The 27464-nt window shown below is 37.8% G+C and overlaps 1 protein-coding gene across 1 annotated transcript in view; it reads right to left on the bottom strand.

The window, feature by feature from the left end:
* Positions 1 to 26632, bottom strand: part of NYAP2 (neuronal tyrosine-phosphorylated phosphoinositide-3-kinase adaptor 2) — a 232329-nt gene extending 205697 nt beyond the window's left edge. Inside the window, exons 1-2 of the mRNA XM_036254666.1 lie at positions 26049 to 26632; positions 17797 to 18034 (exon numbers count right to left, since the gene is read on the bottom strand). Coding sequence (XP_036110559.1) covers positions 17797 to 18017 — 221 coding nt within the window. The 5' untranslated portion in view covers positions 18018 to 18034; positions 26049 to 26632. The remainder of the gene's footprint in view (positions 1 to 17796; positions 18035 to 26048) is intronic.
* Between the last annotated feature and the right edge of the window lie 832 nt (positions 26633 to 27464).

The following is a 27464-nucleotide window of genomic DNA, read 5'->3' as shown; positions in this document are numbered from 1 at the left end:
ATGAAAGGACCCCTTGGCTATCCTTTGAGAGACTCAGCAAAACCTGAATCACTTCACAAAAATTCTAAGTTGTTAAACTCTCCTTTCTTTGTGTCAAGATCCGGACATCACTAGGTTCAGTTCTAATTTTACAAATGGAAATTATTAGAGAAGCTGTTTTAAAAGTGAGTGGAACTATAAAGAGCACTATGACAGCAAATAAGATTGAACAATAAATAATGTCTGGAAAGACCAGCGAAGCTTTCAGGCAGATACTGCTTGAGCTGAGTCCTGAAGGGACTTGTCCAGAACACAAGGTCACAGGTGGTGGGAAGCACACACCTTCTCTGGCTGGAGAGCAGCAGCTCACCTAGCAACATTAGCATTCAATTTAACCCTCGCTGCCATCTGGCATAGTGGGCACAAGTTTGTGATTGTCATTTGAGATACTTGGGGGATAAATAAATTTGATTTAAAATACACAGTTTAAAGGAGTGCTATTAGTTATATCTCACCTGGTATTATACAAAAAACAAAAAACAAATGACCTATTTGTTAACAATTCCCTAGGTATTAAATAACAAATGGCCATTATCTGGATAACACTGAAAATTTAGCCAATCTGCATGTTCCTGAACATTCATCCATCTATTTGGAGTTTTGTGGAGGGAATTTTTCTTTTCAGAGGTCTTTAGTAGGTTTTTTAACTTTCCATTCCTTCTGTACAAAATTCCTATGTTGCTATGTACAACAAAAATCTAACCTAAATGAAAAAACTTAGGTCATTTATACCAGGAAATGAGTCTTGCTACTCTTTCTAAATTCAGCCAAAACTTGCTATATGACTTCAGAAACTACACTTTTCTACTAGCTGAGATTATATATTAATCTAAATCTGAGAAAAATTATAAAATGGGGCCCATCGCCACTCTTTTCAATTCAGTCTCTTTGCTGCTTATATAGCCCCTAAGAAAATACCACTCTCTCACCTATTATCAGGAATAAGTTTAATAAATCATTCACAGTAAGGCAAAATTGACAACACAATTTGCTGTCTATCCATTCACCTTCTAAAGAATGAAGCAATATGCAAGCCAAAAGAATCGTTCTACACATTTGAGATTTATGACAATGGTTGGTTATACCAATGAGATATTTTCACAGGGTGAGGGTTTAACATCCCCTATAATTACATCACGATACTAACTTCCTATTAATTCATAAACAAGGTCTCATAATATCAGTCAGTTACTCAATACATGAAACAAAGATACTTATTGAACATCTATTATTCTAGGTTCTTAGGGTGCAGCAGTGACCAAAGCAAAGCCCCAACCCTCGTAGTGGCCAGACTTTAGGAAGAGGAGTTAATGCTCACCTAGTGCTTGCTATGAGTTCTGTGGTAAGCCCTCTACAAGGCTAAGGTAACTGATTTTTTATAACATCCTAAACTGTAGGCACTATTACTCTCATGGCCACCTTATCATGAAGAAAACCACAGCCCAGAGGGTTTGAATAATTAGTCCATGGTTACACAGCCAGAAAGAGTTAGGGACAAAATCTGTCCTTGTTGCTGTAGATCAAAGATGCTATCCTCTACTATCAGTTCAGATGAAAATAATGAATATGTAGAAACAAAGAGAAGAAATAGAAAACAAGAGATAAGTATACAAAAAACTAATTTTTCCAGAGGACATTACCATTTTCTTTTGATTTCAGTTATTCGGAATGTATTCCTAACAAACTACCTTTTTATTTTTCCTTTATCTGAATGTTGCCCACTGTAACATATTTAAACTTGAGTTTAGACTTTAATATTTCTCTCTCTCTTTCACACACACACACACACACACACACACACACACACACAATTCCATTTTCTCCTAAACCAGCTATCATGCTAAAAATTAAACATTTATATAACCAGTATATTGAACTAGCTCAATTTCATTATTAAAAAAATATTTTACAAAATTATCTTCATTGAAGTGTCTGCTAAAATTTATTATAATACAACTTTTAATCATTGTATAAAATCTAAAAATACAACAAATGTGAAAACCAAAATGTCTGTTTCTCCTTGGATTATATTTTACACCACAGGTAATTTCCATCTTGCCATAGGGTATAAGATGCCAATTCTTAAATATGTTAGCTAGACCTCTGTTAAAAAGTCCATTTTCAAACATACACTCAACAATAGAAAGCCCTCTTTAATTTTCCTCTTAACATTGTTTCCCATTCCAAGTGTGTGTCAAAAATTTAATTGCAGCATGAAATTAACCAGTTATAAAATACTGTACTTGTGCCCTTGCTTTCTAAAGCAAAAAACACTAAATAATTTGCTTAATGGCCTCTAACTTGAGACCTCAATTTAATAACCAAAGTGCCCTGACTTGTTGGATAAATTCCTGGTGAGAAATGCTCTGGGCGTAATCTATCAATGGCTCAAAGAAACACGCACACACACACACACACACACACACTCATACACAAAAGGGCAGTTGGCTGTATCTTTTGTATGAATGCACATGCTCCCTTATCCTGTAGCTGTATTAGAGCGAGTTCTCATCGACTCCACAGCGGGAAAAGACACAGCACACCACAGACATGAATGTGACTTTGTAAAACTGCAAGGGTTCTTTTATGATTACTCCTAACTAGCATTTGCCACCTCACTTATAAATTCAGAGATAGGTTAAAAAGTGAACAAAGTCTGGTATTTTAGTGACCTGGCTAAAAATGTTTTGATCTCTACTCTCTCTTTTCCCTTTTCTCCTTACTTTATATCTATTTTTTTTTTCATTTAATGCTTTGGTTTTAGGACTATGTCTTGCCCACATTTAAATATCTGTCATAGAAATACCACCAGTGCATTGGTAAACAATGTACTTATATTTATCAGTCTAAACTACAGAAGTCAAGCCTAAGGGCTTTAAAATGCCTCAAATCATAATTCCTTCCTTTTTTTTTTTTTTTTTACCTTATTTTATGTTTACTCTATGACTCCAACAACATAATGGTAAAGCATAACTCTGGAGTTCTAGATCTCAAAAGACATTGTTAAAAAATTTTAATTATATGTTAATTTATAAGCCATGTACAATGGAAGACTTTTCCTACAGTATATTTGAAGGTGGGATGGATTGTTTAAGTTGTTATATGCTTTATTTAGAGAAGATCATCAGGGTTTGAATAATACAAATTGAGGCTGGAGAACATTTACAGAGAGTGTGCAAATGGAATGTATGATTAAAATAAAGCACTCGTATCTGAGAAAAATATAATTTGATGGAAACTTTAATTCATTGAAACTATCATTTCTATTGCAAAATAACATTTTATACATTCAGATTTTTCCAATCTGTCTTAACAACTTCGAAAGAAGTGAGGGACGTTTCCCTTTTCTCTGAAGTTCAGACATGAAAGTAAATCAAAATTAAACAAAATGTTGACTTGGAGATAGATCATGTCTGATCTGAAATGCGCGGCATTGCATTGCATCAGGTATCTTGGAAACTGCATTGTCTCCAAATGTTCACCTGAGACAATTGTATAAAATGATCATTCATTTCCATCACTGGTAATACCTTGATGACTCATGTCACAAAAGGATGAGGTGTTTAGTAACTGAAGTGACTACTCTTGGAACTGTAAGTAGTGAGGGATTCCACGACACACTGCACCTCATTGGCCACAATACGAGGCACCCATAGCAGCACTCACAGAGCTCCAAGCTGGCACATAGACATCGTTTTATTGCTTCAGGTTGATTGTTCAAGCCTGTTCATGAAAACAAGGTTTTATCTGTGCGACGGAGGTCACGTAACATGCATACATTATTAAAACACATCTTTGAACAATAAACACGCATACATTTGTCTAGGAGAAGACCAGATATAAAGACTCTGTCCATTGGTCCACAAGTTCACTGAGGCCATGTCATTTTGTTCCCAGGTTATTCTTCCTACAATCGTACATGTTGTCCGGCCCGAGCTGAGCTCTCAATCAGCTCTGGGGTGACAGAGGTCATTCTGTTTTCATGTTAACGAAATCACAACCTGTGTCACACCAAGATTGCCAACTGTGCTAAATTAAAGATACAGGTTATAGCTGAAGGCAACATATCCAGGGGACTGTGTTGACACCTTTAAGCTGACTTCTTTTTAGAATTCTCAGTCATGCTGAAATGGAAAGACTTGGACAGATAGGTCACTGCATTAATGATAAATCCACAAATGGCATTTCTTCCTAAAACCCAATACCACCCTCATCTTTCATTCCTCCACTTTAATGCAATCACAGAAGAGCACAGGCTTAGTGTCTCCACCTCATTTCAAGTGCTCTCTTCCATGCACAATATCCCTGTGGAGCCTTTTAATCTTGTAAGAAGTGATAGAACACTTTCCCTTCCACTACAGGTTCAAAAGCAGGTGCTTTTATTTTAAGGTCATGTGTGAAACCGCAGGACTTCTTTAGAAAAATCATATGGTGTCAACTGAAACTCAAGAGTTTCACAAGGGCATATTATATCATGACTTTGAAAAGCACCTGTTTATAATAACGAATGCTTCTGAGCGCTACTCATGGGGAAAAATATTAGTTATGATATCTATCACTAAATAGGATTGTTCATGAGTAGAAACCAAACTAAGATGCTGTAATTAAAATATCCACAGAAGTATTTAGTTACTCTGTTTCCCCTCCCCTTTTATCTTTGTGTGTGTTTGTTTTCCCATGACAAATATCTCTACACTGCAGTGATGTTCTCATCTGATTTTGTGAGCTCTGTATTGACTGCACGTTTCCGGTTGTATCATTAGCTGACACTTTAGGCAGTGATGCGTAGTTGGATTACTCTCTGCCAGTTTATTTTTGGTAGATTGGTTCCCAGTGTCCTTGTCTATTGCTTATCTCTTCAATTATCTACCCTTTTTTGCTGTGGTGGTGATGTTCATTCAGACAGACATCATTCCTCCCCTTCACCTGTTTCATCCAGTCTAACCCTGAAAAAATTCGCCCTGTGTCAAGGGACATTCAGCATGGCATGTATTATTGGTATTGTGATTTGAGTGGCAGCCGACCAACACTTAGGGAACAATTTATCTACCGGAATTGGACTAGACATCACTAATGCACATGGCAGATTGATGGTGCAGCTTTAGTGGACGTATTCTTTATTAATGAGATTCAGTATGATTTGCTAAAAAGGCTTTTACTGGGAGGTCCTTTTCTGCCCCCTCCCCTATCTCCCTTTATCCCATATAATCTGTTGAACCATGTCCCATGTTTTGAAAATGTGTTTCCCTATTTTTATTTGAAATACCTAGGCTTTTTAAATAATTGAGCAGGAGCTGAACAGAGCGTGCCCACACACACATGCCCACACACACACACACACATACACACCAGATTGGAACAGAAGAGCATCAAAGAAGACAGGAACTAAGAATAAGAATTACAATTCTAAGTTATCAAGATAAAGGAGAAGTAAAATTACGTGGAAGAGAAGAAAGAATCTAAGAATACAATTTGATATTTGAAAGAACTGATTTCTAGAAATGAACGAGTGTTCTGAAAGGCATTCTAAAGCACACGGGCTTCATTTCTCGATGAGATATATTATTTGTATTGATCTGCTGAGAGCTGGGAGTTGCTCAGGTCCGGGGGCTTAAACCAGTGCTCAGTAAAAAAACAGAGAAAAGGTACAAGCTACCCATCTTTTAATCCTTTGTTTTATTATCCAGTGACCAGTAGCAGAAGAGAATAATTTACATGAATTACAGTGAGTTATTTTTTCTAAAACACTTTAAAAGTGATATAAGGGTAAATTATTTCAGACCTAGGCTAACTCTGATCAAACATCCCCACCCTAGAACGACTTACCTGGTAAGGGAGGGAGGTAAAAGGGAGTCATCCCCCTTCTCCTGGGAGCAGAGTCATACGTACTCTGATCACCATAAAGATATTTCCTCGTTACCTTGTTTTTTAATTTCTCCATGATTGCTCACTTTTTGGTAAATCACAAAATATAATATATTCCCATAAGAAATAAAGTATTAGCCTCCAAAAGAATGTTTCTTTCGACCTGGCTGGTTTGGCTCAGAGGTTAGAACGTCAGCCAATGGACCAAAGAGTCACGGGTTTGATTCAGGCAAAGGGCATGTACCTTGGTTGCAGTTGGATCCCGGCCCTGGTTGGGGTTGTGAGGGAGGCAACCAATTGATGTGTCTCTCTCACATCAATGTTTTTCTCTTTCTGTCTCTGTCCTTCCCACTCTCTCTGAAGATAAATAGAAAAATATTCTTGGGTGAGGATTAAAAAAAAAAAAAGTTTCTTTAAACTGACTTGTGCAGTAAGTAACTTGCTTGACAAGTGATTTCCAATCCTGGTTTTTCATTTATCTCCAAAACAAAAAGTACTTCAATGGTCTGTTATACAAGGCATTCAAGCAATGTTTAAAGTTTATGTGACAATCTAACATCAAGCATCCTAGGAGTTTAAGGATCATTCTAGAAAAATTCTTCAAGGCTCAGTTTCTCCACATATTTCTGAAAAGGGAGCTGGATAGAGGGTTACAATGACCACATCTGCTAAGTAGGAAGAAGCACACTTTCCCACACAGAGTGTCAGAGGCTGTCATGGGCCCAGCCTCTTCCAGGTCCCCCAGCCAATGCGGAGCTGAAACTGAATAGTGTTTACACGGGGTGCTGAAAACATTACTTTCCAAAAAAAAGTCCAGCCACACCACAGTTTTCTTTAAAAAAAAATCATTTTAGACCATTAGCTATATGTATACATATGTGTGTGTGTATGTATATACACATGCATGCCATGCTGAATGTCCCTTGACACATATGTAGGTATGATTCATTATTTCTTTCTCTATTTATCTTTAGCTTAAATGCCATATCACTTCCACGGAAAGTATGCATTTCCATGAAAAGTAACAGCTCCTATGCCAGGAGGGAACGCTCTCCGGGTAGTTCCCTGACACTGTCTGGAAATTCATTAGTGAATTACACTTGAAATATCACATTCTGCCCGCTTACTTCCTTTTCCCTTGGGAAACCCAGTGTCAGTGCACCAGGTAAGCTGGGGAAATCTGATCTGACAAACGTTTCAAAACCTACTATGCACAAGAGGTATTTTCTCTCCTCTTGGAAGCCAGTTTAATAATTAAGACTAAAATGGCCAATTATTGCATCTTTCTTAATCTGTTCACATGCCAGAATTCTTTCAGCCCTTATGTAATTATAACTATTTTAGCAGATAGAACAAAAATATGTGTAAATGGAGAAAATGAAACACAATTATACAATAAGAAATACACCCTGGGGGGCTGGGTACACATGTCATTTGCAAATGCTCAAAGCAAATAATTTTGTTTCTTTCCCTGTGTTGGTTTCTATCCTAAATAAAGGTAAAATCTTCTGGGACATGGTGCTCTATGTCATTATTAATATAGTCACATATGTGATGAAGATAAAGGTAATAACAATGACAGCAAAAGCAATAATAGTAACAATGATAATAATAATAGCTGCTACCAATTCTAAGCAGCGACAATGTGTTGGCTCTTTCACTAATTAACCCGCATGTGTTGCATAATTTTTTTTCTCTTAATGCAACAACATTAATATTATTTCTAATTGACAATTGAGTACACTTAACTTTAAAAATTAAGGCATATTGCCCAGCCGGTGTGGCTCAGTGGATTGAGCAATGTCTCATCGACTGAGAGGTCCCAGTTCAGTTCCCAGTCAGGGCATATGCCTGGATTTCGGGTTCAATCCCCAGTGGAGGGAGTGCAGGAGGCAGCCCATCGATGCATCTCTCTCACATCAATGATTCTCTCTCTCATTTCCTTCCTCTCTCTTAAAAAAAAAATCAATGAAAAATAGTTTAAAAAAAAAAGAATTAAGGCACATTTTATGGATCTCACTAAAGCTAGGAAGTAAACTGACCCCAACTTTTGTCCAGACCCCAAGTTTCTCCCACTACTTAGTTACTCTCCCCTGTAGCCACACACACACACACACACACACACACACACACACACACACTGTGACTCCCAATTTCCATTTTATTACTGGGTAATGGTCTGCAGGTTTATTGGAATACCCAAGAGCAGGAAAGGTGTCCAGAGTGCATCAGTTAGAAAATGATGTCTCCATCATTGCAAAAAGGCCGTAAGTGAATATTACCACTGCTAATGATTGCATCTACCCATTGTCAGAACATTTCTCAGAAATGTCAAGTGTTCTGCAGGCCTCTATCTGCCTTTTATCTTGCTTCTTAGATTAGAGGACCAAGACAGTTTTCTCTGCCCTGAACTGGAAAGTGTCTGCGAGTGTGGATCATGTAGCTCTTAGACTCGAGATCACAGACTCCACTAGCTCGGCACAAAGGCAGAGACCTCCGGGCAATTGTTCATTGGCTCTGGCGAATCTACACACTTGCCCTCTTCTGGGTAAACACAAAAAAATCTTCAGCCTTAAGTGCGTGTATGTGTAACTTTTAGTGTCTTATAAAAGCATTTTACATTTTTATAAAATCATTCAATCTCCTACCTACAAACTATTAAATGCAAAGTATGAGATTCTTCAAATAACAAAGCATTGGTAGCTTCACAGACGGCTTAGACGTTCAAATGTGCAGAACCTTGCTCTCCAAAGCCCTCCTGCTGCTGCTGTCTTTTCCGTCTGTTACTGGGAATGCCACGCTTTGATCCTGCTCTCACACCTCACATCCAATCTGTCACCACGTCTGGCAACTCTACCTTCAACGACGTGTCTGCCATGGCACCGCACACCTCCCCATCCAGCTGCGGCTTCGCTCCATGGCACCGTCTCCATTCTGCACCATCGTGTCCATAACCTTGCACCCGACGTGCCTGCTGCTGCCCCTGCGGCTCCACGCAGCGACCAGAATGATCCTCCTCTGACTTCAGGAAGTCGCATGACGGCATCCTTCCTCTCCAGACGGAACAGTGACTTTTCATCTCATCTCCGTGGAGTGAAAGCCAGTGATCTCCATGACCTGAGCAGGTCTGACCCCATTACTTCCGACCTGCTCGTCACACCTCCATTTCACTTCCTGTCTCCAGCTCTGTGACCTCACTGCAGCTCCGCTCACATCCAGGAGCAGTCCCACCTGGGACCTCTGCCCTGGGTGTTCTCTCTTCCTGGAAACTTGTCACCTGGGGAGCTGCGTGGTTCTTTCCTCACTTACTTCAGGTCTTTACTCAAAGGTCACATGCTGACTGAACATTTCCTTCCCCAACCTATATTACATTACTCTCTCCCTACACCCTGACTCCTCACACTCCCTAGTTTAGTGTTCTCATCATATTTTAACTTACTCTCTACTTTACCTGTTTGTTTATTGTCTGTCTCCCCAGCCCATCCGCACCAGGTTGTAAATCCCAGGAAGCCAAGCAAACATTATTTACTCTTTAGTTCACTGCTTTATCCCAAATACCTACAACAATGCCTGATGTATAATAGATGGTCAATAAATACTTAATGAAAAACTTTCTAGGGCAACAAAATAGCTATGCAACCCATACAAACCTCAGCCTAATAGAAAATTAAGAAGTCTCTTTGGCGATGCTTGTCTTCATTGCTGAACCACTTAATTTCTTATTCAAATATCAGGATATGCTGAGTGGTACACTTAGCCCCAAATCAAAGACTGAAATGCAATTTACTAATTAAAGTAATGGATTTTAAATGCTGGTCTTTTTATTTTTAAAGCATCTTCCTTGTACATGTCATTGAAAGTGCTTTTCAAAATAGAGTTATCTTTTCTCCTCTGCTTCCTGGCAGGCTGGTTATATTCATATTCCAGCATGGACATGAATATTCTGACATGCATTTCCAAATATGAATGTTATTGAGAATAACTTTTAACTGGAGGCATGTGTTTTAAGCAGAGATTTATTTTGGGAGGGGGTTTGACTTTCCTTCTATCAAGTCATGATTAAAATGAATTTCAAGGTGACCCATAAAGGTGTAATGAAGATGTTTCCTTCAGGCACCTAGCAGTTGGACAGACACCTTGGAGCTATTTCATTGGCATGCTCCGTCTCTACCTAGCAGCTTCATTTGTTACAGTAGACATGTTCTCTAAGCCATACTGCATTTTTAGCAGTTAAAAAAAAAATCCCCTGACTCATAGCCTTGCTTCATAATAAGTCCTTTTCCTTATCTGGGTTTTCGAACATTTTACAAAGGCTATGTTTAGTTAAAGATTGAGAATATCCTCTGATAGCCTGCAGAGTATAAGAAACAGCCCTAGATTGAAAACTGTTGCTCAATTAATTTATAACCATCTCTAAATATTTAACACTCCTAAAAGAAACATTACCTTACATTTTCCGATGGGCTTCTTCTCAAGCATTCACGTTGCCATAGGTTTGCAGGTTTGAAATGTCCACTCTTCGCTGCAATTCCCTCAGCATAAGAGGAGCTTAATTCTCAAGCTGACTGACAGCCCATACGGGGTTATGTTCTGGAAAAGCCCCTCCTCTTGCCAACATCTGTCTATTTCAGCTATGGAACAGACACTGAGCTTCTTAAAATGAAAAGGCAATGCTAGGCCCAGGATGTAATTAAAGTAGAAACAACCAAGAGTATAAACAGCTCTCAGAAAGCTACATGGAAAGAAGAAGGAGCCTTACCTTAACTTCAGCCATTAAATGTCCCTCTATGGGTGGCCTCTAATCTGTCCTAGCAGGGAACTGAATGAAAACAACTGAAATCAACCCTACTACAAATATAGATGGAATGTGAATTGTAAATAGATGGGTGCTAGATTGCATTAATTATCTTGGCGCTGTGGTGACCCTTACTGAAAACAGTATGCCTGGGGACAGACTTCGTTTTGACTTACAAAACAAAATAGTACAGCAACCAAAATGGACAATTGTCATGTCCTTAAGCTTTAGTGGAGAAAGTTAATATTTATTAGCCTCAGTGGTGTCCTTGGACCTAGGCTTATTAATATTAACTTTCCCCACCAGCACTGTAAAACAAAAAAACAAAACAAAACAAAAAAACACTTTTAATAAATCAATTCGTTTAGGATCAGTTTTGGAGATTTGGCTTCTGGCTTCATAAAGAGCACTTGTGAGGAATGGACAAGATGAGTTATTGAATTCTCTCGTCTTTTCTTATGGTTCTATGAATAAAAATCTCCCCATGCATTTGGTATTGCAATCAATGTTATTCCAATAGTTCAATATCTTCGTTAGTTTTTTTTTAAAAAATTCAGATGCACAATTTTAACATAGAAACAAGCAAAACAGCTTGTGGTCCTCTGAAATGACTAATAGAAAAGAGATGGGAGTTAATCACAAACACAAGAGGAAGCTGAAATTAGAGAGGGTTATTAAGATACTGTCTGCTGTTTAATCTCGCCCACTTATCAACACATTAACCTTGTTTCCTCTGCCTGAGCACTGAGTCCTACAGCGAAATTAGGTCAGAAATTCACATCACATCAGATCAGCTGACTCATTGCAGCAAGACGCTGACATGTGGCAGATGTGAGTTTATTTTAGATAGAAGTATGGCTGAGGGCTTTGGGGGTGTGTTTCTATGCTCTGAGCATAGGAGCTGTAGCTAACTGGTGTTTCCAGGGCAGGTGTAGAGTATCTCTGAAAGTTGGCAAAGTTGTGTTTCTGACTGCTGTTTCGTTGAACTGTCCTCACTTAACCTGACCAATGGCGCTTTACCATCTCTTTTGATGTAGAAATAGGGCATTTCTTTTGCTATATGCCTTCCATAAAAACAAACCTACAATATTATATATTTGTGACTAAAGTAACTATTCATGTTGCACTGAAGAGTTATATCATTCATTAAAATGCACTTGAATAAAAGTTCTTATTTCCATAATTCAATTTCTTATTTCACAAATCAAGAGTATGATTCCAGGATCTATCACTTTCTAAAGAGGATTTATGTTACCGTTAACATGTCTATAATAAGAGCTCTCTGTGTCACTCTGTCTTTGAGTAATCACTTAAAATATTAACCAGTTTAAACTTTGGTATCACAACCATTTACCTTTTAGGTAGCAATGTTTTAATATAGGAAAAGCAACTATTTTCTTTATTTTCATTTTTCCTTATTTCTGTCTATGGTCTTACGAACTAACTTTAGTCATCTCTTGCTTCTCCTTGAATAAAGGAAATACTAAAACCTTCTAATATAAATAGCTTCACAGTATCCATACTAATATACAGTTGCATATATATTTAAAGGAGTTATACAAAATCTAATTCCATTTCTGACTGTCACTTTTAAAGAGGAAATATAACCTCATATACATCCCGTGAGGGCGTCCGCAGGGAACAGAAACATTCCTAATCAGCCTAAGTAGTCCTTTGTGTCAGAACCACTTTGCTAAAGTCGCGTCTTGCACTGTTTGGGAGAATTTCACTAATGTAGCATTCATTTCATTAAAAAAAATTGCAGCCCTTTCCTGTAGTAGAAAACATACTCAGAAAGACAGGTACTGGGAACACATTTCTTTGTTGCTATTCATTTAAGGAATATTTCCTGCATTTTTCAATGTTTATTAAATTTATTGGGGTGACATCGGGTAATAAAAATACAGTATATGTTTCAAATGTACAATTCCATAGTACATCATCTCTATATTGCACTGTGTGTTCACCACCCAAAGTCAGTTCTCCTTTTCTCACCATGTATTTGACTCCATTTACCCTTTTCTACCTCCCCTCCCAGCCCTTCCACTAGTGACCACCCTGCGGTAAAATGAGACAGTGAAGGCATAAGAATCCAGAAAGAAAAACGTACTTGAAACTTCTAATTTAAGCATGTTTTGGTTATACCAGGTGATCTATTTTTTTTTTTTTTTTTTTTAATTCTCACCCGGGGACACTTCTCCACTCATTTTTAGATAGAGTGGGAGGGAGGGGGAGAGAAAAGCATCGATGTGAGAGAGACACACTGACTGGCTGCCTCCCATATGACCCCGCTCAGGGCCGGGGACCAAACCACAACTGAGGTACGTGCCCTTGACCAGAATCGAACCCACAACCCTTCAGTCCACAGCTGACACTTTAACTGCTGAGCTAAACCGCCAGGGCCCAGATGATCTTCTGCTTGCCCATCCTCCTCAGCGGAAGTCCTTATTTGATATTCTAAACAAGGTCTTATGTTCACAAGTACACACACATCTTGCCTTCCAGGTTGGTAGGGGCCAGAGTCTGTTCTCATCGTCCATTTTCTTCCCTTGCAATGGCTGGTGTCTGTGCTGAGTGAATGGTTCAACACACCCATCACCCCTGTTCGTAAACATCCCTTTTTGCCCACATGAATCTGACCAACCAGGATTTTGTAACCCAGATCAAGGGAGCTCACTTATCTGAAGTTGTAGGTTTTGTGTGTGTGTGTTTTCTTATAGGCTTCTTAATAAAAAGTAAATCTCATTTAACAGTGCCTGCACAAAACCATTAGGATTTAAAATAGCAGAAATGATGAGCTACCGAAATAACTTTTTATTCTCCATTAGCTTTTCTCCTTTAAGTCTCTCTCTCTCTTTCTCACCAAATATTATTTGGGGCTGTTAAGAAAAGCGCGACAGTATCTTCTTGTTTATTGAGAATTTTTCACCCAAAAGTATTTTGGGTGAAATCCTATTTGAAAAATGGAAGTGAGGGAACAAGAAAATTTGTAGTGACATGTGGTTCAAGTTAGTTTAAAAATGAGGAATTAGCCCTGGCCAGTTTTGCTCAGTGGTTAGAACTATGGCCCGTGGACCAAAGAGTCCCTACTTTGATTCTGGTCAAGGGGGTCGTGGTTTGGTCTCCAGCCCTGGTCGGAGTTGTGCGGGAGGCAACAGGTCGATGTGCCCTCTCACATTGATATTTCTCTCTCTCCCTCCCTCTCTCCCTCCCTCCCTCCCTCCCTCCCTCCCATTCTATCTGAAAATAAATGGAAAAATATCCTCGGGTGAGGATTAAGAAAATAATAATAAGGAATTTACTGTGGCCTATGTGGCTCAGTAGGCTTTGTTGTCCCCTGCACCAAGAGGTCACTGATTTGATTCCCAGTCAGGACACATGCCGGGTTGCGGGCCCAATCCCCACTAAGGGGTGTGCAGGAGGTGGCCAATCGATGTTCTCTCTCATCAATGTTTTCATCTCTCTCTCCCTCTTTCTATAAAATCAATAAAAATATCTTCAAAAATATATAAATGAAAATAAGGAATTGGGCTCAGAAAGCCTGAGTAACTTAGAACACTGAGAAAGTGATGAGGATATTCTTTTTCTAAGCGCCCAGTGTTTTAAGCTTCTCAGCTTCAGCACAAAAGACATTTCAGCACATATGTGATCCAGCAGGTCAATCATACGAAATCCTATTTCCATTTTTTAAGCAATCCTTGCCAGTCTGCACATTTCTGAAATTGCAACTGGCATATTTCACAGAGAATTATCATCAATGCCTTTTCAAGGTCAAACATGCCCATCCTTAGATTTTTAGCATTTGCATCCTATATATTAAATCATACTATATACTAAAGAAGGCATGCTGCAGACAAGATAGAGAATTTTAATTGATTAGACTGTGTTCATTAATGTCACATTGAATTTTCTCTACACTTTGACATCAATTGCATGTTAAAAATATTCAAATATATGTGGAATGTACATGAGGGTATTCTGCTTCTGTTGCCATCCCCAAAACTCCAAAATACCTGTGTGACCACAATCTTGCTATGAAATTTAAAAAAATATATTAAAATTTTATTTCCTATTAGGAATGTTGAAGCGATTCTAAAAATATGCTGTGAGCATTTCTATAATATAGAAGACTATTATATTTTTTAACTGTCAGAACTCCAGGATACTGGTCACCATACAAACACAATAAAACTAAATTTAGAATTGCAGTGGCCACTGGGATAGCATAACTGGAGCATGCACAGACTGGCCTGTGACAAAGCCATGCTCTTCAGTCTCCTCCTCCCGTCCAATCACCAGGTATTTGGCTCATTTGGCTTTTCTCTCTGCGACCCCTCCACGGCAGTTCCAAAGACTGCTATGTCCTCATGCTGTACATGGACCCTGCTTTTGAAAATGAAAGACATTTGAGAAGCCTCAGCAATTTAGGAGGCTTTTCTAGTATGTTTTCTATTCGTATTTGTATTAGGGTTCCAGAAAATTATGGACAGGAAGAGTGTAGGAAACCATGGGAAGAGGTGTTGATCGCAAGACATATTACATCCTTCTGGGCACAAGGATGAGTACAATAATAACACAGTGTTTGGTGTATAATGAGCCAGGTCTGGGGCCTTTTTAGACAGGGTTACTCTCATTTATTCATCATTCAGTCATCCAGCTGTTGTGGCTTCCCTTCTATGATGGCCTAGCAGCTATGCTTCTCTCCCAGGTGCTTTCAATCCCATCCTTTCCCACCTACTGAGGGATGTAATCACAGTAATGCCCCCTCCCTCCCTTGCGTCATTAGCATTTCTCCTTCTGTTGCCATACTAATACTTAGAATAAGCTGTTCTTTCTCCTTCAAGGAAAAACAATAGAAAAGTCAACTTTCACCATAAACCTCACTCCCTCCTTCAACTACCCTTCATGTTTTTTAAAATATTTTTAATCTCAGTCTTCAAAGTAGTTCTCTACAGTTTGTTTCAATTTCTTTTTTCCCATGTTTGCATGAACATAATCTCAGTGGGGTTTTTCCCCACTCCGCCACAGAAAGTGTTCTTGTCAACAACACTGTGGTACAAGGCATTGGTCGATTCTCAGTCTTCAGCGTATTTGGTCCATCTGCTAAACCTTTCTCTCTCTCTCTCTTTCTCTCTCTCTCTCTCTCCCCCTCTCTCTCTCCTTAAATCACTGTGTCACTTTACTCAGAGGCATCACCTCCTTTGTGGTTCTTTTCCTCTCTCATTGGCCATCTTCCTTGGATCCCTCTACTGTTCCTTTCAAGTAAGCATCAGGTGGCCCACGGAACAGTTCTGATTGCCCTCATTATCGCTATCTAATTTTTGGTCCTACGCATTCTTAACTAAGCTCATGGTTGTGAAATCTATAGGATAAGACACTTATACCACCAGCTTTTATCTCCACCATGAGTCCTGCGTCCAACTGCCTATCCAGAATTTTCCACTTGGATGTCTCAAAAGGCTTACAAAATTGGCTTGCCAAATTTCCCCACCATTTAACCTAAGCTGACTCCTCTTCTAGTTTTGATCATTTCATTAAATGGAAACATCATTCTCCTAATTGTTCAGGAAAAGAAAAATGTAGCAATGTCAACAAACAAACAGACTTGAGAATCATCTTTAGTTACTTTTTCTTCCTCAACTCCTACATCTCACCAATTAGAAAATTCTCATGATGTTCATGATTTGATCATTCCACACCACCTAGTCCAAACCACCATCATTTCTCACCCAAATGATTGCAAAAACATTCTCTTTGGATTTCTTGCATTCATCTATGGCCCATCCATCTATTCAATACAAAGAAAACAATAATCCTTGTAAAACATTCAGTTAGGGCATGTCACTTGCTGCTCAGAAATCTTCTATGAATATGTTTTTCTAGAATAAAACATAAGCATTTATAAGGCTCTACATTGCCCAATAGACCACTACCAGTCTGAATTTACATCCTTCCAATGTTTGCCTTGGTCACTACATGATGCCTTGTCCACTTCATGGGATACATTGAACTCTGCTTGAGTTATCTTTCAACAGGTAGCTATATGACTCACATCTCTGGCAGTACACTTCTCATATAAAGTCTCTTGTAATTAAATGATCAGAGTAGTGCATCTTTACCTAGCTTCTTTATAAGTGAACAGTTCATCTTAAAATAACATTTCCTTTTCCTTAAAATCATAATGTTGACAGAGAGTTAGCAAAAGTATTAATGCCAGATTTGATAAAAAAAAAAAAAAAAATCCACTAACTATGGATAATAGCTTAACCATTATCATTCAGTTACCCAGCTAATAGATATGGATTAATTCTCTAAATTCTGCATCTTTGCACTTAGTAAGTGGACTCCATTGAAGAAATAGCACTCCATCAAACACGTGTCTACCTGAACCCCTTAACACATGTGTGTGCGCACACACACACACACACACACACACGGAACACAGTAATGTTTTGAAAAACGAAAAGATGTGTGTCTTTCTTTTGGTCTCAGTGGCCTAGGAAATTCAGCCTCGCTTTGGAAGCTGCACTCGAGGGCTCACTCACTTGCAACTGGTAAGTTTTGCAGCACAAAAGTCATTTCATGTGAACGAACCTGGGATGCTTGGTACCAGACAAGAGCTGTAACAATCATAAAATTCTGTGCAAAATGTACACGCTGAGGGTTCCACTTGTCTTCAGGGGCTCATAAAATTCTAATGAACAATGAGTCTTTTTATAATCTAGGGAGAGGGTGAACTCTATCATAAGGTAAGAACTATAAACAAAGACCGTTAAAGGTGAGAATTTTCATCCACCACTGGCCATTAAAGTGTTGTGTGTTCTCTTGGGCTTTTATCAAGAGATTGTTCAGTATGAACTTTTATTTAGAGGAAACTGGATTCTTTCCCCTTTCAATCTGCCTCTCCACAAGCATGACACTCAGGTTAACCACGTTTGCTAACTAAGGCGAGGATCCTGCCAGTAGGATGGATTGTGATCTCATCAAGCCCACCTTTGACGGTCCTTTTCTTGACCGGATGATGACATCACAGCCTTTGCACAACTCACAGATTTTCTCCTGTGTGCAAAATCCCAAACGCTTTCATTTATATTTACCGTTTTATTGCTTCTTCTTGTCTCCGGCGTTTTTCATTTTTCTCCTTCAAGTAGGCCAGGTTTGTCTCATTCCTCAAGCGATCATTCTCTCGAGCGATGTCCGAGGCATTCTGAATAACCAAGCCATCATAAGCCTTCATCCCCATATCCTCAATATACTGGAGAAACGTGTCCAAGGGGTCTTCCTCAGGATTCGAACTCATCATCTTGGAGGATCTCATGTAAAAAGGAACACTTCCTGTGGCATGAGAACACAAGGGGACAAAGGGATCTGTTTATTCTCCCGAAGACCATGTCAACCCCAAACTCCAATGATTATGTTAGAATCAAGTTGGAGACAATGTCTCATTAGAAATGATAAACAATCAGACTATTTGAAATAAATATTAAGTGAATGTTGCCTGAGTAGCACACAGTTCCTCAAAGCAACCAAATTTGCAGGAAAAAGGACAAAGGTTTTGCATTGACAGGTAACATGGGCTGCTAGTATACTACCTGAAGAAAAACATTTGGTTTATGTAATTAGAGTCATATGATTTTGTTTCTCAAAAATATGTTCTTATACCAAGATGACACATATGATCCAAGTTTGATTTATTTCTGAGCACCATAAAGACTTTCCGGTTTAATTTTTAATACAGTAATATAATTATTTGGAAGAAACATTCTCATTGTGTGTGTTTTCCTTAAATTTTAAATTAAGCTGATGAATCTGAACTATGCATGCAAAATATAGCTGTCATGATGGAAATACACATTTCCAATATAATTCATCTTGGCAATAATCCCTTCCCTCCGTTATTTTTCAGAATAGTTCTCTACAAAGGCCTGGCACTATAAGCCAAATATCATAGATCACCAGGACCGCGTTAATCCTGACCAGTCTGGAAATTCAAGCAGTGACAACTGTGATTATCACTGCTACGTGGTTTAAAAACCTCAGCCACAGAAAGAATTACTGAAAACTAAAGTAAAATCAAAACAACAACAGAGGGGTTGAACCAATACATATTACATTCAATTGTAAAATGATGGAAACTCCCTCTCCTACCACTTGCTAATGTGAAGACTAAGAGAGGTGATGACTCTAAAGAACAGCATAGAGGTCAACAGTAGTAAGCATATAATAAAGTTAGCTAACATTATTCTAATAAAAGTGTAGAAGGAAGATTGGCAGCAGTAGCAATTTCAAATGTATATATGGGTATAGATCAATGAGTGGGTGGATGACCAGCATGCTATAAAAATCATCGTGCCTGGAAGTAAAAGTATCCAGTGAATCACAGAAATCAATAAAGCCATGAGTTAGGGAAATTGTGCTTTAATCAATCAAAAACAGAACTGAAGTTTAATTAATTACATATAAGGTAAGCATTTTACCTTTCTAGCTTAATAAGGATTACTGTCCTCAATTACATATTCACTATAGTATAGGACACTGGTATAATTGAATCAGATTGAAATTCTAAAGCAAAATAAATTAACAAGGGGAACATTTGGTCATTTAAAAATTATATATTACCATTACATCTTTTCTACTTCTTTCAAAAGGCTCCAAAGTATTCATAAAATATTAGTCCAACTATTTAATGCTGAAGCCACAGACTTTCATTTCCCCCATTACAAATCATTTTTATTCCGATTTTTTTTTACAAGTATAATCATGTTCCATAACCTGGACTGTAGCTATGGAAACTCCACTTCTTATCACAGTTTATTAGCATTTTAGTTGTCAGTCAATTCATATGTTATTTGAAACTCACACTGAATTTAAGAATGCATTCCCCAATTTCTATGAAATTGTTGAATCTATAGGATGGAAGAGTTATTTGTTGATTCATGATATTTTATGTTAAGTTTTATTATGTTTGATTTGGTTTTAAGCCATAATGGGCTAGCCAATGAAATGATCTTTTAATTCCAACTGTCTAAGATAATTGAATTGTGTTTTAATATCAGTCCTTCAGATTAGATGCTTAAGTGGTGGACATACAGAGGAATAGAAAATTACTGCTAGAAATAATTGCTATTTTGGGAAAAAAATACAAGAACATGATTCTCAGAGAGCTAAATCATCACCATTATTGAAAATTTCCTTCTACTGAGGACTTCAGCACTAGGTGTGCCTGGATAGAAAAAGTTCTGCATAACTTTATGGCAATTAATTCTACCATAGTTAAGCAAACCAAGTCAGTATTACAAGGATTCTAGAAGTAATGCCTCAGGGTAAAAGATGATCACTCCCACTCTGTCCTCGAGCAAAATTATATATTTCCCATTGTGCAAGGCAATACCCATAGGTTTTTATTTCTTCCCTTAAATTTGCCTCACCATGCAAATGACACCAGTGATTCTTTATACCATTTACATATTCCAAACATTAACAAGGTTAATTGTGTACCTCTGAAAATTAATGATCGTCTTAAGTGGTTTTTCAAATTGGTTAGAGTTTAACTTGTGTGTATTGTGAGAAAATATTACATAATAGGATCATGAATGATTTATAATATGGAAAGTTTTATTACAAGATTTTTAAAAATTGAGATGAAAATTTGGGGGGTGAAAATCAACCACAAAATTTAGAAAAACGTCAGGGTAATGAAAATGAAATCAATGTTTGTGAGCATGTTCATATCATCTAGGTCTAGAAAAATATTTGATTCCTCAATCATTCATTTATTCAAGTATGTCTTGAGCACCTGTTATGAACCAATGAATGAACAATGTTAGAGTGTAATGAATGAACAATCTCAACACAATTAGACAAGAGCACTAATTCAGGTAGCAGTGCTGACATTGACCACTTTGTCATGGCTGAGGGTCACTATTTTTGAGAATGAACAACAACAAAAAACTTTCGACAATAACATCTAGTCTTCAAAAATAGAAATTAAGATTCAAAATAAACTTGGACCCTACCAATGTTTAAGCATCACACTTTTTTGCTTCCTTGTCCACGTGTAAAACCTGGTTGTGATGCCAGGGAGGGGTGGGCAGTCAGGCTGCACTGAAGAGCAAAGCTGAAAAGTTGAGCAGTATGACCTGAACCTTCCAACTAGACCACCCCTAGATCTCCGACTTCGTGCAAATTAACTCACCTCTTTAAGTTTTAGTTTCTAGATTTTGAAAATGCTGGTTGGAATAATACTTACCTCCTTACATTGTTGTGAGGATTCAGTTAAAAAAATGCATGTAAGTGTTCAATAAATGTGACCATAATCATTAGATACTTTTCACAACTCTTAACCAAAATTGTGTTTAGTGATAACTTTTCAATGAACATAATTTTACTTTAAGACATTAATCAATAGAATGTTTAGTGCAGTTCAACTTTCTTGGTTACAGACATGCATATGGAGGCCATGAAAGGTATTAATTGATTTGCCCACTAACCAAGTACATGGAGACAGACCACTTATCCATTCTGCCCCATTTCCTACAACCAGAAAATAAGGGTTGGGGGCACATGAACCATGAAACTCATTCCATCTCTCAAACATTCAGCCCCCACCGTTCCAAGTCAAAAGGTGTTCCTCAGGCCACTGAACTCTGAATAAGTAGATTCATGACCCCACTAAAGAAAAGTGAACCATGTCGTAAGTGTATACCTCAGTACAACTGCTACCATTTTCCTGCAGTGAGAACTCAGAGACAAGTAGGGTCATAAATCTATTTACCTTTCTTTTCTTTCTTTTTTATTTATTTATTTTTTTTGTACATGCCCCTAGTGGGAACTGAACCAGAGACTCTCTGGTAATCTGGCTGACGCTCCAACCACTGAGCCAAACCAGCCAGGGCCTAATTACCTTTCAAAAAATTATATTTATGGCTAACATAGATATTAAATAAGGTATGTTTTAACATTAAGAACTTGGCCACCTTTTGACTGTTAAATATTAAACCAAGTTCATTTCTGGCCCTTGAACAAAAATGCTATGTACAAACATTTTATGAAGGCCTGACTTGGACACCTAACTCCTAAAGTCAGCATCTTAGAAGACCATACTTATAAAGCAAATGGACCCCTTTCCTCAGGTAGCATTTTTAGATATATCACCATTAATCAGTCAATCAATCACTCTACCACACTAGACCTCAAATTATTTCATGGGGTATTTGTGACAACAGAGCGGGCAAGGTGGAAGGAACACCTTGCATTTCTGCATTCAGCCCTTTTATTTGAATTAGTATATGTCTGCAGCCAATTTTTCTCACAACAAATTAAACATGTTAGCGCCCCCTAGAGCACTGGTCCAAAGCTGACATCTGTGGTCATCATCCACAGGGCAGATATGTTTTCCTTGGGGTGCACAGCATTGCTTCAAATAGTGTAAGACTTTTATGAGTGTGTTCTTTTTCTTTGAAGTTGTGGCCAATATTTAAAATTTGTATCAGGACTCTCCTGGGAAAGCACCTAAAATGACCAAGATCAGAATTCCTACACAAATCACAGATCACTGCATGTCTCTGCTTTACTCTTTTTTCCACTGTTATATTCTGTATTTGTAAGAGTCCTTTTGTTTATATTTCTGGATCACTGTATTTAAAATCATTGCCATTCTTATAAAATCTATAAATGTGGGCTTAAATACAATTGAATGATTGATTGCTCAGCTTTATTTTGTTTTATTCTTTCACTTTTTTTATTTACTTCCTGTTGACCACGCCTTGACTAAATAAAACTTTGTATAATGTGACACTTCCCAAAATTTGAAATGTCATTCTACTCAGCTAAGAGACACCAATTTGCACTGATGGGATTAGGGTTAAATAAAAAACACTGAACATTTAACTTTTTTATTGAATTAACCATTACTCTATTTTCTTTTGTGTGAAACCATCACCGTATCTTCCAATTCTGAGCCTAAAGCTGAAAGTAGCATTACATTTCTTTAAAATGTTTCCACTGAAATCAAACTATCTAGTACATATGTATGTGGAACATAATAATATACATAAAGATATCCTAATAGAACCCACAGAAATATAAACAATTCACTGTTTTTATTCTCTTTCTGTAGCCACTACTTGCACACAAGGAACTCAAGAGGCTAAGACTCAACATGATTTTGACAGTTCAAATCAAAGAAAAGAAAAAAATTGGGGCACATTTTTAAGAAATCAGTGCATGCAAAAACATAAAGAGCATACATTTATATGGGTTATTTCCTTTGTAAATTAAAGAATCAATTTTGTGTGGCCTCAGTTTACCAAAGCATATTTAATATGGCACTGACTGATGTCAAGATTAACTTTCTCATTGTATAGGAGATTTTTTTAAAAATTAATTACAAGCTATTGTTGAAGATGTTCAAAAGGGTCAAATAAATATTAAGATGCATTTAAAAGCATTTGTCATTTTTTTTCTCCTAAAATTCAGAACAAATTTCTCGTTCAGTGTAATTTCATGCATTGTGACATCCGCCACTCTGGCTCCATGAGGACAGACTCAGATAGCTGTGCACACTAGCTTCTCAGACAGAGCCTTCCTAGGGATCCTCACCACCTTTACCAAAAGCAGGCTTCTCGTATACCAGTATCATCTATGAGTTAGTCCACAGGCCCCCATGGTTGCTGGTTTGTTTTTTGTTTTTTTTTTCCTCTGCTTCTTCTTCTTATAGTGTTTATTCAAAATTTCTTAAATGGAGCTGTTCTCCAACTAAAATTTTGGTTTGCCAAGACAATAAATTATAAAATCTTGATTAAACCAGTTATTTTTCATGTCTACTAAGTGGTAGTGAAAGAAGAACCAGAGCTGCTCCCCAATTCTTTGAGTTCTCTGAAAAGCATCTTGAACGTCAGGTCACAGTTAATCCTATAAGTTAATATGATAGTTAACGTAAGGTAAAGTTTATTTTGTGCTATTACTATATTGCTATTGTGTTGTCCTGGAAAAACAAAAATACATACAGGGAATACATTTCCTGGTGGAAAGCCTCGAAATTTCACTTTCATTTCACATTTATATATTGTATTTTATTTGTACAAAGTCAAGGTTTCTGGTCTCCACCTCTTAGTTATTTCTGAAGTTTTCAAACCACACCTGTCTCAATGCTGTGAGGAAGTTATTACAATTTTTGTTATTGAAATTTGATTTTCCTTTCTACTTCAGTCACTTGATCTTCCTTGAGAGAAAGAATCCTATTGTGCCTAGTACAAATTCATCCAAATAAAAGTTTTTCCAAGGCAATTTTCACTACACTTTTTTGTTCATCAAGAGATAAAGAACTTTCACATTTTTTGCATGTACTCAGACCAATTTAAAAACACATTTTGAAAATATACGTATTTAAATAATCAGGATTCATATACATATGTAAAATAGGTATGCAAATTATTTTCTAAAATTTGCTGACTTCACGTAGAACAAAATCAACAGACTAGATTGCCTGGATATGATCTATAACCCATGTGAAGCATGTCAGACTTGTTTTTCTGATAAAATCTCATAATGTGTCAAAATTAAGTCCTGCAACTTCACTTTGACTGTGCTTGAATTTCTATCCTCAACCCCACAGACTGTCAGGCTCATTTTCTCATTCTCACTGTCATCAAATGCAGCTGTTCTGCCCAAAATGGGAAATGTTAGAGTTAAAACCAAGAGAGCTCGTGGAAGTGACTACAAAGACACTGATTGCTTTTTTCTCAGAAAGCAGATTACTTTGTAGTGAGTTTTTCTCTTCTGTCTCCCTTCCCAAAATGAGTAAAATGAGCATATAACATGTTAATGTAGTAGCATCATAAATTAGAAATTCCTCCCCAACTTCCAGGTTGTCATGGTGTTATTTGCCCATGGTCTAAAGGGAATGCCTATTTCCACTAATATTAGGGATTCATGAGAAATGTCAATGGCCAAGATACTTTTCTGAGCCTTTGGCCAAATGTTTCCAGATGCTTGCAAGGCAGGATTTGCAAAGTAGATACAGTCGGTATAATAAATTGCTGACTGGAGCTACAATGAACACCATCTAACTGAACTGGGAGTCTATACTTATTTGTTGTTTCAAACAATAGGCAGTCTTGTGGTGTACAGGATTTCTACACTTCTCCCTCTAAACTTTGCAGGTGCTTTAAGTCCCTGGGCTTCTCTCTAGTTTCTTGTGAAGTTGTAAGAATTTTTCTCAGCTCTGTTTTCATTAATTTTCTGGTGTCGATTTCCATCACAGAGTTCCCTTCTTTGCTGAGTTGGCAAACATATGTTGCACTTTTACAGAAAATTAAATAATTTTGGCATGTGTGGCTCATGTTCTCATATTGATTTGCTTACCATTTGACAATATGCAAAACAAGGTGGAGCACTGTTTAAAATGTGAACAGTTAGAAGAGTTAATTTTCACTCTGGTTCTACAATTATTATTCCACACTACTTGGTTATGAATCCTTGCATGTTCAAGTGACCAAAACAACACCATGTAAACTCTTCAACTGGATTTTCTTATTTCTGGCCTATATTTAGAGAAATAATCCAGTTCTATTGTAGCAAACTAACTAAATTTTTGAATTAAACTGAATAATATTATTTTATGTAATATTTCTTCCAAGTAAAGAATACCTACATTTCTTATATTTAAAATATTGCTGATGGATGGAAAAATTAGAATAGAGACACCCCAACAAAATAAGTATATGTCCCAAGTAAAACAAGTCCACCCAAAGTTCTATAGAAAATATTCATTGTGATGAGACTAATAACATTTTTGTGATCTTGAGAGGTATTAAAATATATGTTTCTCAAAGATGTTTTGCCTAATCAGTTAGGAAAAAGCAGTTTCAGATTTAGTGTATGTCTAATAGTTTGTCCAGTTTGGGGGAGTACCATGTCTTTTTGAGAACATAAAATTCAGCTGGCACAAATGTGCTAAGAGACTGTTGTAAAATATTTATGGTATGGAATAGCAGATAAATAGCCAGCATGCACAATGTGAATGCCAATTAATACTCTTGAAAATATTTTCCATGCTTTTAATAATTCAACATGACTTATTTTACCAATGAAAAGCCAGTTTAACTATTTCTGTGGTGATGTAACTAAGTGGGCAAGAGGGTGCAAAATAGCCTGAGGCTGATTAAAGCCCTGGATGTCTTTGCTGTGGCTTTATTTCTGCTCCACCTAATAAGACATGCAAACTTCAGCAGTAAGAATCCCCGGCTAAAATCCATTCCATTTCATAACCAGATTGCTTGGTGTATTTAGTGCTGGATTCAATTAGCATGCTTAGAGAATCTGAAAAAAAAGAGAGAGAGATACATACCAAAATTTAAGTCCCCAGGGAGAGCTAAGTGAAATAATCAGTAGGTGACTTGTGTCTGTCAGAGCCCTCTCGCGTGGTGGGTGTCAGGCAGCTCTGTAGGAGTAATCCAGCACCATAAGAGATAGACTTGTAGTTCAGCTCAGTTTTTCTTCATTTAAAGTGCATTGTATCTGGATGGGGAAAGTGTCCACTCCCAGATTCTTCATCACTAGAGATCAGAGCATTCTTGATGTTCTTCCTATCAGATAAAATGGCCTTTAAAGTTTTCTGGGAAGATACGGTGGCAGAAGACAGGTGTTTGCTTCCTTAAATCGACATTCAGAGAAAAGAGGGCATAGCTAATGGGTGGGGATGAACACACAGCCCCTGTCCTTCCAGTCCAGCAGAGAAGAAATTGAATGATTTTACCCACTTTGCTACACAGATGATTACAAGACTTGAAGCAGTCACCCAGGCTGGCTAAGGTGCCTCATTTGATTATATTCTGTAAAGACAAAAATAAATAAAAACAAAAAATCAGCCACATCCTCTCTAAATGTCTCCTTTCAGCCAAAAAGATGCTCTTTCTCATTGCCACTTACATAGAGAAGGTTTGGAGCAGCCTAGCTTGTGGCATGGTCCCTCCCCCGTAACAACCAGCTAGCTCACTCGCTCGCTCTCTCTCTCCCTCTCTCTCATTCTCTCTCTCTCTCTCCTCCCTCCCTCCCTGCCCTGACTCCCTCCCTTCCTGCTTCTCTCTCTCTCTCCTCTCCAGCTGCCTTAGTCTGTTGATGCTGCTGCTGATTAATCAGAGATTCTGAAACAAAGAACCTACCTTCTGAAATAAGCAGTAATCTTTCTTCTGTGTTTCTGCAATCCGTCTGCATTGAACGGCAAAGCTGCCAGCATTCTAGCACCTTGGATAGTTCCTGCTCACTAGGCCCATTGGAAAAGGGTGAAGAAGGGACTGAAGAAATGACAAGAAACCCGAAAGCAGCATCTTTCTACTTCGGATTTCGGCTCCCCGGGGCCTCCCCTCCTCATTAAATGCCTCACATCTAGGCAACCGAACCTCTCTCTTGTGTCTGTCTGAGCTGAAGTCTGATTAGTAAATAATAAAATGAAAAGAGGATAAAGAAACCCCTTCATTTATATCCACTGCAACACTAATTCAGTCTATATGGAGGAGGAAAACAGAAATCTTATCAAAAATAAATGTTTTTACTAGAGAAGATGTTTATAAGCTTTTCACCCCTGGAATGGCTAATGAAAATGGGTAACAACTTAAGTGGAACATCCCGATCTCAGTTTGATACCCTGATTTGATATCAATTTTGCCTCCACCCTCCCTGCGCAGCCGAGCCAGGCACACAGTCGCTGCTGACGCACTCGGCTGCTGCTTGGGGAAAGAGGGGAGGAGTCTTTTAACCTCATCAA

Source organism: Molossus molossus, unplaced genomic scaffold (assembly GCF_014108415.1).
Source record: "Molossus molossus isolate mMolMol1 unplaced genomic scaffold, mMolMol1.p scaffold_m16_p_11, whole genome shotgun sequence".
Lineage (NCBI taxonomy): Eukaryota > Metazoa > Chordata > Mammalia > Chiroptera > Molossidae > Molossus > Molossus molossus.
Note: the sequence above shows the minus strand (reverse complement) of the source record. Positions and strands in the feature narration are given on the sequence as shown.